General features: G+C 39.2%; 1 protein-coding gene across 2 annotated transcripts in view; it reads right to left on the bottom strand.

Annotated features, from left to right (window-relative positions):
* LOC127364442 (roundabout homolog 2-like) overlaps positions 1 to 5,431 on the bottom strand; it is a 78,077-nt gene extending 72,646 nt beyond the window's left edge. For both annotated transcript variants that reach the window (XM_051401998.1, XM_051401999.1), the window contains exons 1-2: positions 4,866 to 5,431; positions 540 to 866 (exon numbers count right to left, since the gene is read on the bottom strand). In XM_051401998.1, the coding sequence (XP_051257958.1) occupies positions 540 to 866; positions 4,866 to 4,920 (382 nt within the window). In that variant the 5' untranslated portion in view covers positions 4,921 to 5,431. The remainder of the gene's footprint in view (positions 1 to 539; positions 867 to 4,865) is intronic.
* Between the last annotated feature and the right edge of the window lie 9,816 nt (positions 5,432 to 15,247).

The following is a 15,247-nucleotide window of genomic DNA, read 5'->3' as shown; positions in this document are numbered from 1 at the left end:
GAGCAGGCTGCATCCTTCCAAATCCAAACAGTGAAAGGGAGTTAGCTAGGTTAAAATCCTGCCCCTTTTTCTCTCCCTCCCTGGAGCGATTCACAGCTCTGCCCATACATTACTCAAACAGGTCACCCAAACAGGTCTCACGAGCAGTCTGAAAACATATTCACACACATATGTGCACACATGCTAAGCACACGGCAATGCATACACACACACACACACACACACACACACACACACACACACACTTGTAGGTTCAGTGGATAGGTGACGTTGCTCATATTATGACAGATGACATCTCATATATGGATCCCCTAGCACAATAGCCCCAAAATGTTATGCTTAATTTAACATAAACTCTACCTTTTTCAGAGTCAACATTAACAGAATTTCAAGTTTTCATATACCCCACAAAAGGTTACCAACCTCCAAACATAACTGCATAACAATTTATCTATTTTTCTGTCATGCAACACTGAGATTCCTTTGACCAGGGCATTACCTTCGTGCCCAGAGGGACATGATAAAAAACTCTGACTTACATGCTACTTCTAGAGATGCGTTCCGGCTTACGGCCTCTCCCAGATAGTTTCGGGCCACACACACGTAGCTGCCATCGTCAGGCTTGCTCCTTCTTCCGTGGACGATGCGGAGGAAGAAGAGGGACCCGCTGGGCAGCAGCATACGGTGGGAGCGGGGGTTGTCCCGATCCGTCTCAACACGCTCCCCATCTTTGTACCATTCCACCGTGGGGGTTGGACGGCCCTCTGCCTTGCAGTTGAGAGTGGCTGGTTCCCCTTTGGACACAATGAGGTCAGAGGGGTGCTCCACAATGCGGGGAGGGAAGTCTTCCTGCCGAAGACGAGACCCTAGAGGGAAACGAGAGAGTAAAAAGTGCCATTAAAGAAATAGCTATAATATTTACATGCACATAAATAATGTATTTTAATCTTGCTGCAGCAGCAAGAGCGGTGTGTTTGGGATGAATGCAGTTAGCTAGTTAGTTAGCATGAGCATAATCTTAGTCAAGAGAAAATCACAGTGGGTGCAGTGCAAAAATAGCAAAGCAGCGCCCGCTCACTTATCTCAAGTATCACCAAAATAAAAACAGTGAATCAAAGGGAGTTGCTGATTACCATACCACTGATGATTAAACAAGATGACAGAGAGAAATGTCAAGTCATATCTCAGAAAACATGGAAAACTTCAATAAATGTTTTTTATAGTTCTAATCTCTCACAAACATTATATTTTCATTGTTTCGCTAAACAACAGATTGTACACACATGTGACTGACAGAATAAAACTACTATAATATTGTGTAAAGTATAATTTCATTAAAGTCCTTGTGAAAGGAAAGTTGATTAGTGTCAGGTTCTGGCTGCACTATATGCTGTGTTACTACACTCAGGCTCACATATTTACTTTCACAGACAGGAGCTGAGGAGTCATTATATCTCATTAGCTTTTTCATTAACACGTTCCATCAAACACTGACATCATCAAACATGTTGTCTCAGTGGGAGTGGAACAGCGACTGCTACTTTGGATTTTTTTTACTTTGTACTGTAATAGCGTGGATATGCAACGTTTACAATTCTCTTACCCCCCTAAAAGCCTACATTATTATATTAAAATGCATTATATTTAGACTTTAACAAGAGTATTTCATAGTCAATCCTCAGCAAATGTCATGAGAATGCTTAATCCTGACTATCCAGATAAGAATCATGTCATCATTTCTGTAATCGCAACCCAAACACAACCCTTACTCTGCTCATTCTTTCCATTCGTTTGGCGATGTGAACACCTTTATTGCTGTTCCATCTCTAAATGTCACAGAGGAATGACCCAAATGTAGTGCCACTATGTTTGTTTACAGACATGACAGCATCACAACTCTGATCTGTTTCATGGTGCATGAGCACATTATAATATCTGTGTTAAAAGGTCTACTTTTTCTGTAGTGTGCACGCAAACAGACGTAGAGTGTAATTTTGGAGTCGCTAAAACAGACTTTTTGGACTGTCGTAAGGCGAGGTAATAAATAAAATATAAATAAATGAAACTGATGTTACACCGTCTCTTGTCTTTTAGCCTCTGATGGTGACAAATCATACAAATTGCAAAGGCAACCATGATGACTGGCTGCTACACGGAAACCAAAATAAAGCCGCAAATGTGAGTGAAATTGATGTGGCAGTCTATAATGTTAAGAGGTTTGTTGTCAAAAAGCACTCCATTAGCCAGCGCCAACACACCAAACCATGGTGATATATTGTGATTTTAACATGCTTTTAAAACCTTATACAGTACATATGTCTCTTGATTAAGCAGCATTTACATGTATCCACAATCACACACAAACAGTTTGTAAAACAGTGACTTCTTCTAATTGGTTGTCCCATTATCCAGTCTCCACTATGGCTAATGCAGAGTTTGAGACTTGTGCTGTCAGACAACAGAATTGAAATGAGACGATTTAAATTGTGGGTGGCTCAGTGGCTCAGTGGTTGGTACTGTCATCTAACAGCAAGAAGGTCCTGCGGGGTCCTGTCAGTCTGTTAGCTCTGGACTGGCAACCCATCCAGGGGGTTTGCCTGCTTTCTGCTCAATGCCTGCTCCAGCACCCCATGACCCTGAATATGAATAAGGGCATGGGGATAAAAGATGAATAGATGGATGGATATTTTGATTTTTTTAGTCCTTGAATTTAATGTTAGTATTTAAACAGCAGAACAGTCCTGTATTGATACCTGCTCAAGTTATAAAATAAATGAAAATTAGGGCTAAGGAGCAGTGTCTAGTGGAATCCAGCGGTGTAGTTGAAGAAGCAACTCACACGCTTACCCTCCCCTCCCAAGCACGACAGTAGCCTCGAAACTCGCAAAAAACGTGAATGAAGAAACATGTTGTACGCTGTGGAACGCAAGCGTTTGTAGATAAAAATGGCTTATTCTAAACAAATTCATTTTAACAAAAAGGTGATTATACACCAATGAAAACATAGTTATGCATAATATATTTCATTTATGGCAGTAGATCATCCTAAACGTCACACACTGAACCTTTAAAATAAAGATTCTTGGTAAACATACATTGCCAATAGTATTTTGGTCAAATGCGGCCTCTCTTAAAGCTCATGCTTTGCGCATACCCAGATCATCTTTTCTCTACAGTGGGTCTGTGTATGGGGATCTATCCATGGTGCTGAAGCTGCAACTCAAGGCTAGCCAGGAACATGTTAGGGCTTGTAAGCAGGGACCACTCTAATAAAAGTCACTTTGAGGTGACATCTGTCTACCAGCAGTTCAGAGGAACTCAATTTAGGCTTATAACCAAAACATTCATTTGATTGTCGAGCAAAGGGAGCCTGTCCTTCAGGTTCTTCCTGTCATTTGAGAATTTAGTTTGAAATGTCACAACCACAAAGTCACTCCGAGCCCTGCTGCAAAGTTGAAATCAGTAACATTGATAAAAGACTTAGGATAGATACAAACTGTCAAAGTAAGTCCATTGTCTGTGTAATATATACTGTATTGTGCACTGACTGCAAACTCTAAGCATTATGCTCTCTAATAGACAATACCTACAGTATTGCCACAGGCATAGTCAGTCAGAAACCATCTATTGGGATTGCTTGGGCCTCCAAAATTATAAGACTAAATCGAAAAAAAAGGCTGAAATGTTTATTTAATCTATCTGCTGAATTGATTGAGCCAATGCAATAGCCCTGCAATGAATCCTATTTTTTGTGCTTCGTGTCATGTTTTTGTTGAGACTGTGTCAGAGATGTGTAGATTAAACCCCAATGTATGTAAAACAGGGTGGACAAAACATTTGAAATCCATCTCGGCAGCAATCCAATACAGACCACAGCCAAAGGAACTGCAGAGCTGGAACCAGCCAGATCTACACCCACTTTACGTGCTGATCACACCTGCACTTCATTTACTCCACTGACACAAATTTATGTTTTATGGGCTGCTGGGGACATAGTAATACAGAACACTCCATGATAAGGAAAACACTTCCTGTCAAGAATCTTAGATATGTCTCTGCTGCATTTGTACTGTAGGTCCATGCACTGTATGAGTAACCTGTAGACCAAAAACAATCAGGGGTGACTTTCCAGACTGTATGAGTAAGCATCTTCTCTATGGCACATTAGACATTTCTGCTATAGGACATACAGTTAGTCCATCATCTGCCTGAGCAACCCTTTGCACAAGGCCACAGAGAATGTGACCCAAGATAAGTCCATTAGAGCAAACTGTGAGCACAGTATGATGAATTCTAGGTTTTGAGACTTTTGAAGGACCATACAAGTACAAGGCAACCAGCATATGAGATCTAGGGAGTTACATTAATTAAAAAATATATACTTAAGGTTTAGAACACAAAAAAAAGTTTAGTGTTGACTCATTTTTTTTTAAGCCAGCGAGCATTTAAAAGCACAATACTGTACCACAAAGCTGCCAAAGATTGTACTCGAGTAACGGATCAATTGTTCAATTAGGGCAGCCCTTATGAATAAATTAGTAACTTTTGTCTACCCCAAGCCATTAAATAGTTGGCCTATGGTAAAATAGCTTAGCCTATATCAAGACTAAATGAACCAATTGTGATATGGCGCACTGGAATGGTGCATTGTGATTTTAAGCAGAAATTTAAGAGGAAAAATAATTTACTGTACATCATGTGGGTTACCGTAGACTAGTCGGAATCTTCTGGATGTACTTGAACTGAAAAGATCATGGGTCGAATTCGCTTCATGCCACAGCCCGGTGGGTTTTTCTAAAGCCAAATGTGAGGCAGGATGTAATTTCAACCAAAACATTTAGTAATAAATGTGTCCATAAACTTACCGTCGGTCTGGGTGTACAGAAGTCCACAGAGAAAGAAATACTGTAGAGGACCCATTCTGGCATATTGGCCCCGTAAGCTATCGGCTCATGAATTCCTCCTCAAGCGATCAAAAACCCCCAATCAATGAATCAATCAAGCCTGTTTTCACTTGTACGACTTTGAGGACAGTTTACAGTTTCAAGTGAGTGAACTAAAGCAACCAAAACAGTTATTTCAGCCGCTGAAAGAGATCATTCTCAGTCGCATGTCCATTCTTCTTCCTCTCCAAGAGCGCACCAGTAAGCAGTGGTCCGTCGACTCGCCGACACGTTGGGAAATTTCTGCAGTCACCAATTGCAAACATCACCGACGCCCAAAGACACTCCAGTTACCGATGGTTTCCCCCCCCCATCCGACCCGCATTCTTCTGACACTTTACCGGGTCCCACCGCGGGGAAACGCATCCATCCTCACGCGGGACAAGTTGAGAGATGAAAGGTGCAGATGGGATTCAGAGGTGAGTAGCTGCACGGTGCAGCAGCACAGCACAGCCCCTCCTCTCCACTCCGCTGCCCTGGGAGAAACTAAACGGAGAATATAACACACACAATGGATGTGAGCACTAAAACTCAGTAGCACTTTACATTCTGGACAATTGGATTTCTGATAATGATGCTCATTAGTGTTTCTTTCCATTTTTGATGGGAGACAATTTACCCCAAACAGCTGATACATTATTAAACATTAGTCTTTGCGGCATTGCCAATGTATAAATAAAAGTATGCTGCTTATTTTGTGTTTTTTGTTGCTCAGGTTTTGTTTTCTTTCTTAATTCAGTCCTTTAATGGATGTCTTAGGATTGCCTTCGGAGGATTTTTGCGATAATTATTTAATTGCATGGCTACCCTTATCAGCTTACAAGTAACATAAAAACTCATTAAATGTCCTTCTTGTGCTTCTGTGTTTTGTTTAGATTTTCATCTGGTCCTAACATTTTATTAAAATGCAGCATCAGGGCAATGTTATGTGCACACATGAAGGGCAGTCTACCAGGTTTAAATCAGGACAATTAAATCCAATTAAACGAAAATAAACACCCCAGGCTAATGCTCTGGTCCGCACAACTTGAGAGACTGTAGATTTGTCACTGTAGCCATTTTGTTTGTCCAACAAACAAACAAACAGACAAACAAACAAACAAACACGTCTCCTCTGTCTCCACAGAGTTGATGCATCACATCTGTATTATTATTGTATGTATTTTGTCTTCATACCCTTTCATTTCTATATATATGTCAAGATATAGATAATGTGTTAAGTCAAAGCATTTAAACAAAGCCCTCTGGTTTTACTAGGTGGTATTTCATTGTCATGTTCATGGTTGAAAAAGCTATTACAAAGGTGTACAGCTGTAAAAAAAAAAAAAAAAAAAAAAAAGGCACTTCATTCCCGCCTATTGCCTGAGGTGCTTATCCTGCCTTGTCATCAATACTGCTCAATATTGTCAATAGCATTATAAATGCAGTGCCTCACCATGAGACCAGAATGAGATGGGCTGCATCAGGTGCTATTGATCCAGAGGGTGAAATTAAACCATTTTTGGCACAGTGTTCACAGCAGTAGATCGAATAATAATTGTGGACGATGGCTAAATCGAGTCTGTATGAAGGGGGTGTAAAGTGAACACAATCATTTCAACTGGATAGATCTCATCCATCAGAGAGAGATGTTTTCAATAGAATTTTCCTGCCTGATTGTTCTTATGGCAGCTCAGCTCAGCTCAGCTCATGGTGTTGTGAGGACCTCTTGCCTCTCAAAAGCTTTTTGTTTACGCTTCAACAGTGCAAGCCGTTAACAAAACTGAAGTGCTGGAATATATAAGTGCCATTTTTGGGGAGGAAAAAAAGGGAAAAAGAGTATTGTATTTCCGTTCCTTAAAAACCACAATGCAGTGCAATTTAAGTAACTTCTCACTTATTGTTTTTCAGATTTTATGCAGAGGGTAACCTTAACCCATTGCACGTCCTGTCTTTCAGAAGTGCAAGGAGATAATAAATATGCTTTTCAAGAAATTAATAACCTCACAAAATCCATCAAGGTGAACTTTAATGATCTGAGAAGGAAACTTCAAGTACATTTTAGTGCTAATTGTACCAAATGACTTACCCCAGCAATTCATCACAAGCTCTTACTGTTAAACAAATGTTAGTATCCATCTCATATCTCTTCCCTCAGGGAGTTGGGAGAGTAGTGGACTAGACATAGTGGACTACTGGCGATGGAGCTAAAGCCAAAATGGTAATGTCAGTGTCTAAATGCAATGGAGATATTAAAATATTCAGCCTGAGAAGGAAAAATGTGGTGATTAATGAGCGTCATCCAGTGTCACACAGTTAAGAGTTATAGACAGGAAGTTTGAGACCGTGTACTGTGTATGGTGCGACACTACGTCTACTGTAAACAACACAACACAAGAGATTTTAGAATAAAGCATTAACATGTCATCAGATTCGGTTACATCTGTCAAGCCAGTCCATTTTTAGCTTAGCGACAAGTAGAGAGTTGATTATATAGCATCTTATTGTTTAATACATGGCTTGCAATTCAATATGTACAGTGTATTAAATGACTGCCCACATATTCTGTTGGAAATCTGAACAACAGTGTTCTGCTGCTGCGTTTTTGCCACCCTATTATGTATCGTAATATATCACTGATTTAGTTTTTACGTTGCTGCTACTGAGAAAGCATTTAAAATGGTTTACACAAAGGTCCATTCAGAAGCACCAAATATGAATTATTAAGTAAAATTCTAAAATAAGTAAATAAAATACAAGATATATTTCCAAGCACTCCTTGCTCTCTTGCTGCACACCAGAAAAAGTGATGTTCCTGTAAATGCTAATGCTCGGAATAAAGCTGAGTTAAATTCAGGGACACTGATCATATTTGACTGAGCCAGACTTACTTACAGCTCACTTATGACAAGAAGACTCAAGCTGACACAGCCTCTGAAAATAGGTATGATGCATGTGGGAAAAGTGCCTTCATATATATGGTTAGGAGAATGAAAATAGCATTAAAATGGAGAAATCCAGGAGAAAATGGCATGTGGCACAAGTAATTGCATAATGGCATTTGATGTCTGGCATGAGGTCAAAAAAGAGAATGTACGTTTATTGAGTGAGGTGACTTGATGTTTATCTTTGAAGTTGAATAAGATAAGAGAGGCAGAGAAAGACTCCATCACACACTGAGACAGACATGTTTCCAGGCAACCTAAGATTCTGCTGCCTTTTTCTCACAAACCAAAATCAAAAGGGCTACTGGCTCTCATTAATCTACCTCTCCCTCTCTCTGTTCATCACACGTAGGAGACAGTGTCAAGGTCACAAGTTTTGTCCGCACCATTACCTACTCATAACCGTGTTTGTCCAAGCCAGGAGTGTTGGAGGTAACAGATGGCGTGTGTGACAGTGTGTTCAACACCAGGCATGCTCAGCCTTAGTGAGAGTAGACAGAGTAGACATGTGTCCTGCCCACATAGCCCAAACTTGTATACAAGTAGTGACAAACGTCTGTCTAAAAGCTTACGGTGTTCAGTCCAGTGGACACCTGAAACAGTGCCTTGAAATTTACACCAGTGATTATAATATTTTTTAGATTGTATTCAACCAGATCATTTTAAGAAGCCACAATGAATAGCAGCTGTTTTACCCACAGCCACATTGTATCACACAGCATCTGCAGCATAACAATATGTGAAAACTGTTGTGTTTGGGTTTATTTCCAAACATAATGTCTCCAATTTTTGATTTCCAGGGACAGGCTGGAAGCACTTAGTTTAGTTTAATATACGTTTTGTTAATAGAAACATGACTTTTTCACCTATAGCTTTACCTATAATTGTCCATGTTGTGACTTAGAGAAAAAGACATTCAATAAAATGATATATAGTTTTTTTAATATATATTTTTAAGTACTCTGGTCATTTCCCTTACCATCAATAAAAAGTCAATGTTCCTACTTTTTTATATTACTGCTCCCCTTCTTTTATTGTGCTTCAATATCTTGTTTCAACAAAGGCATCAAATACAGGAGAGAGGAAAAACCCCTCGGTATATTGTTCCACTGTGACCGTAAGCTCCATTTGGCAGGCTACTGGTTTCAGCTCATCATTTAAGATTGCACATCACTGAGTCACTCTGGCTCTCAAATTGCTCACTATGATTAATAAAGTTGAACTGTAAATTGTTCCATATGAGATCAATTATGTTGTAATGTATTGTACAATCCATCAGTAGCTGTGACTTGCACTTTTGGCGGCTGTGGTTTGTTTCCGCCTTGCGCATCTCCCCCTATTGTTCAGATTGGCTGAGTTCCAAAAGTTATTAGGATAATGTGTAGGGGTGTTTTCATGGCTGTCAGGTAAATGTGTTCTGTGCTTCCTTACGAATGCAACATGAGGTATGCAGGGGCTTACCAAAGAGAGACAGTGCAAGCTGTCTGTGGAAGTGGGGATGGTCCATCTGACTGTTCAAGCAGCAAATCCCAATAGGAGATTTGCTGCTTGACCAGTCCCAACACAACAGCGCACAGCAGACTATGGACCATGTCATGAAAATTGATGGTCACATGGAAGACTATTGTAGTTAGACAGTATTGCTGTGATACTGAAAGTCTGTTACAGAGTTAAAGAAACAAAAAAAAACACACAAGTTAGCTCACTGTATTCCAATGGCCCGTCACCTGGTGCAGGATAAGATGCTTCATCAATTTTATCGCAAAATGCATCTATGTGCTGCTGCCAGCAAACAAAACCCCTTAGTTAATAACTAACTGAATGAGATTATACCATCATGCACTAACGGCATGGTTCACGGACATTCTGATAAATTTTACACTCTTCTTTTTAATATGCTTCTATAAGACCTGCTTAAACAGAGTTGGGTAGAGAGTGAGAGTGAGAGCTGCTGGATTCAAAGATGGCAAATTCTAGGGATAGAAAGGGTACTACATTATTTGACTCTAGTAAATGTACTGTTATTGTTGCTGTTACTTAGAAACTCTACTTATAAGAGCAAGTAAAATTGTGTAAAAATGTACTCGGATGAAAGTAAAAAGCAAGTCAGTTAGACGTTAGCCAAAAGAAACCCTTAAAAACATGATTTAAAATACACTCTGAGTAACACATTTAGGCTACAAAATAAAGTGCATTAGAGTACATCACACCACCAAGCTCTTATGTCCAATTTCCTTTTCTAGATGATACTTTGTAGATGAGCCTGTGCATACCATTGAATATCAGTTATACAACCACCGTCCTCAATGTGGCCTTCAACCAGAAAGTAGAACTCAAAAATTAAACAACAATCCAACAATAAATAAATATGGACTCATAAGGCTACACTAATTAAATAACCTGACACTCCTTGGAGAATTCACTACAGAATAAAACACCACCAAGGCTGACAAAACAGATATGTATAAACATCAAAACTCCACAGCCAAACACACATATTAAAGCGAAGGAGAGACTGCTCAGTTTTTACACATCGTGTAGTGCACACACATGCAACACAATACTACGTTGCTAAGCAACGTTGACGTTCTCCTCCAGAGAGAGAGTTACAAGCAGGACTGTTGTTTTTGTACTCATTCTGAGCCTTGTAAGCAATGTGAAGTCCTCCACAATCTCCTTTAGGTTCAACTTGTTTTCTTGATCATTCTCAATGTATAATATAACCAGTCTACTCTGGTTCTATGACCAACTGAGCTCCTTATCATTTTTTATACATTTTGAGCTGAGAGAGTGCTCAGCAGTCACAACTGTGGTATGGATTATTGTCAAAAACAGCAGAAAGGTCACAGTGAAGCTGCCTTACATACCTCACTGAAGGTACAAGTTCTTCAATGAATGCATGAATCACTGCTGAGCATTTCAGTAGTTAGCCAGACCCAACTTGCACCTGTTGGTCATGCAATATTTTTGGTGTGTTTGATTTGTGTGGCACAATAAACCAGTTATCAATTAAAGTAGATGCATTCAACCTTTTTTTTGTTGTTTGTTAGTTTTATTTTTTACCTGTTCTGAAGTACAATAATGAAGTAATAATAATATTGCATTGTTGTACTGTTTACAAACGGCTAGCCCTGGACTAGTTGTGATCAAACCTCTCACTCCTCCTGACACTCAGCTAGTGTACGCTCACATTTAGAACATGTATCTTTTCCAGAGTGTCAGCTGAGTGCCATCTCTCTGGAGCTCTGCTCTCCTGCGGCCGCAGACACACCAGCAGCTACTTGGTTTCTTCATTTGGTTCCTTTTTGTTTCACTATTTACAGACTTCAGATACAAAGGACAACAAGGAACTTTCAATTTGTTCATTCTGGCAGCCCCTGTGGACAAAAACAGTAGCGTTTCCACCGCCTTGTTTTATTGATTTCAAGGGTAGACCGAACAAATCTGACTGGGTGGCAGAAATAAGGAATAACCATATAGAAATAACCAATGTTCTCCGTGATGGTCTTGTGTGTTTATGTAGGTCTTACAGAAGCATTATATTACTGAGACTGTTTCATAACCAGTTAAAAACCTTGTTGTAGGTTTATCTAAAAGTAAAATGACTGTTTTCTTAATAATCAAAAAAATACATGTAGCCTATTCCAAAAACGGATTGCAGTGACAAGAGTAAATGGAATTTGTTACTTCCACCCCTGCAACTAGAAATTTGATTTATCATTATAGTGGAGGAAGATGTTCCATGAGATAGGCTGCAGGATTTGTTTACAGTTTGAAAATGGTCATGTCATCTACCAAACCTATAGAGAGAGTTTGAGACCAGAAGGCATTGTCCATTCCCCTGAATTGTTGCCCTTTGTCTCTTTGAGTTTGAGAAGGCAGAAAATATTCTTTGGACCCTGCAGAGGGTGAACACAATACTGAATACCTGTGCAATCCAAAACAAAACCATGCTAAAGTATAAATGATACCACTGCGAGACAAAAGATGATGAGATGAGAAAATATGGTTTTATTAATAATTGCCTCGACTATATGGGTTCTTTCAAGCTCTTGGAATACTGTGGTTTTCCGGATCAAGACTGTTCTTTAAATCCCAAAACTCTTGGGACACTTTGAAGTAATGTGCGAAGGACTCTTGAAATCAAAGCCTAGACATCACAACATGTCTCTTCTCAAGATATGTAGTTTTATTTCTCGGAGATGAGTGGTGTTGTCAATGTATTACTATCACTTTATTCTTTGTTTCCTCTGCATACCTTCATGCTCCACAAAACACTAGTGAACTCCTGACACACCTTGCTAGAGTGGAGAGAGAAGGGCCCAATCCTTCCAACTCCATTTAAATGCTTTCAAGGTGAAAAAGGCCTCATTCAGCTTCTGGAAGTGGAAGCGGTACTTTGGAGGACACTAGTGAGATATCTCTCTAGCGACATAGGTGTGGAGGAGAAAGAAAGGGCCTGTGTTTAATCAGGCGCAAGGACATTTACACCATTTGTTTTTCCTCTGGATGAGCACAGGGGAAAAAATAGAAAAACAAGGAAGAAAATGCTGAAAGCAATATGAAGGAGAAACCCCAGGAAGCACTGTGCTCTTAACATTTTCAAAATGGCAGATAATAGACTTCTCCCATGCGTGTAAACATTGCATTTCCATAGAAATGGCCTCTTTCCATGTCTCAAATAGGTAGTCATGGGTGAGAGAGTTATGTAGCACTCACCTCTTAATCTCTTAAGAAAATAGGAAAAAGATAAAGTAAGAGTCCAAAAGAGAGTGCTGGCAATTTGGATGCTGCTTCAAACAGTGTGGTGCTTTCAATCAGTCAGATATGATTTATTCTAATATAATTGTTCTGTTCATAGGGTTTGAAACAGGCTACAGGGTTGATGTTGTGTTTAAATGATTTCCTTTTATTTCAACATATTTGTTATTTTTACCATTTTAGAAGTTGGTTTAAGTTACAAGTTTGACTTGTGTATTATGAAGATGAAACAAGAAGTTTGTACATATTTATAACATTACGTAACATTATTTTAAAACATTATTTAAACTAAAGCTTCTCTTCTAACTGGGTTGCCACATTTTATCATACTCATCTTTCCTGTAATTGCTTCTGATTCTCTAATGAAGCACTTCCTTTGATCCAAGCAGTTGATAAAAAGTAATATGCAGCTCTTTAATTTAGGATTATTTGTAGGAGTCAGAAAATTGAATAAGCACAGATTTTATAGAGAACATTATATGAAATGTTACTTAGTACATCAACCAAACTGAAATCCTCAAACTAAAGCTTAAATTTCAGGTTTGATATTATTCTATTGTTTTATGTTGAGACAAAAATATATTAACGGTAGTTTTATTGGATTTCAGTAAAGAAGATAATCCTTCATACGCGTTCCAGATTTAGACAAAACAAATTTACAGGTATCTGGTGATTGACGTGAGTGATGGCAATTATAATCCATAGATTCATATTAGCACAGCATTTCAAGTTTGTGTTCTTCATCAAATCCTAACAGTGCTGTTCTGATTATATTTATTAATGAATATAGTCCAGTGATTCCAATTTACAAGAAAGAACAGAGCCAAATCTAATAAAAGTTATGTAGTAATAATCTGAAAATGATATTGTCTCATTTTAGAGTAATAGGTGTGGGACTGTCTGTGTAGGCAGAGTCCTGAGAAAATAATAACTCAAGAACAATACATGCCAGAAACCTAATACATAGACCACAGGTTTCCCCTAGAAACCTGTCGTGCACTCGTCTATAGAAGATGATCTGATTAGATTTTGGAGGACTTGTGCCGCATAAATTTGCATTTCTGTGAGGAGAAATACATTCAGACTACTTTCAGACTCAGGCAGCACCTCCATTTCTGAGGACATTGTTCTCTCCTGGATAAATGGTGGGCTGCTCCATTAACGGGGTCCTGTGTTCCAAGCAGAAGAGTTCAGGTGTGTCAGGGAGAACAGTGAGTTTGACCGCAGATTTTGTGCATCAATTCCAACTCCCTGTTTTCTGTTCCGTGTGTCCCTTGCCTGTGGTCATGAGGTTTCTGGGTAGTGACCGAAAGAATGAGATTGTGGAAGCAAGTAACTGAGGGTTTATGGCCTCACTCTGCGTGACAAGGTGAAGGATTTGGTGATCCAAAAGGACCTTTTTATCATTGCAGCTACCACATTGGCAGAAACTGCTACAGTAGCAGCCAGGGGCACTGCCAAATCCACTGGGAAAACTAGTGAAAATCTATATTTTTTTCATAATAAAAAGTTATTCCTTCATAGTAGTCTCTTGTTCTTATTTAAACAGATTTACTTTCTTAACTTCTGAAAAAACATTATGGGATACACCACCAAACCAGAGCACCTTTCCAGCTCAACTTGATTTTATCATTAATACTCTGATGCAAGTACATTATTACTGGTTTAAGAGAACATTGGATAACAGTACAGATCTATTTATAGTAGCAGTAAGAGGCGGTCCTATAAACTGGTCACCTTCACCTGAATTTTACAGTGGTGACAAAAAAAGATGTAATAGAAAATAAGGGGAAGCCCCAATATAAGATAATTAGTTGACACATTAGGATGCCTACTAAAGTTATGGACTTTATCCAAAGACTTATCAACAATGTTGATGTTTTACACCTAGCCTGCTTTCCTATTTACTATGCTTTTTGAGATAGCATCTTGGTGCAACAGGTACAGTCATGACATAACTGTAGTTAAAGAATTGCATTAGATTTAATCTTATCCCTGGTGATGACAGGAACATATGAGATGGAGCTTAGCTTGCAGGTGACTCACACATGGTTGGAAAAATTCAATACTCCTGACTCTCAACCTTGGAAAGGACTTGTGTACTACACAGCCAAGGACATTGTGTTGTACAGTGCTGCTGTCTGTGAGACAAATGGCAGCAGAACCTATACTCACATGAAGCCTGCTACATCTACACAACCCTAACATTACTCAGACACTTGCATCGGCACAACAGTGAAGCCAGTCATTTCTGATCTCACAATCAAAACAGACAGGACTGTAGTTCAGATGGGGTTCCAATAGAATTTAGGATGGTATATGACTCATTGTGCTACCGTAGCTGTGCCATTGTTTCATATAAGTGATCATATCCAGTGAAACAGGCCCAACAGTACAATTCCGCTGCTGGAAAAAGACATTTAAATTGGTTGTAGCAGCACATACGAGCACAAAGTACAACACTACTTTTTTAGCTTGAAAGCAAGTATTGAAAACAAAAGAAGGCACACTACTGTTGCTAAATTAAGTGTTCTAGAAGGTAGCGGTGAATGTCACTTACAGGGGTTGAAATTCTGCTTGGCTTGCAGGTGCAAGGTTGATTTGGAAGGAGACGATAGC

The sequence above is a fragment of the Dicentrarchus labrax genome, unplaced genomic scaffold, assembly GCF_905237075.1.
Source record: "Dicentrarchus labrax unplaced genomic scaffold, dlabrax2021, whole genome shotgun sequence".
Taxonomy (NCBI): Eukaryota; Metazoa; Chordata; class Actinopteri; family Moronidae; genus Dicentrarchus; species Dicentrarchus labrax.
This window is presented reverse-complemented; position numbering and strand designations above follow the sequence as displayed.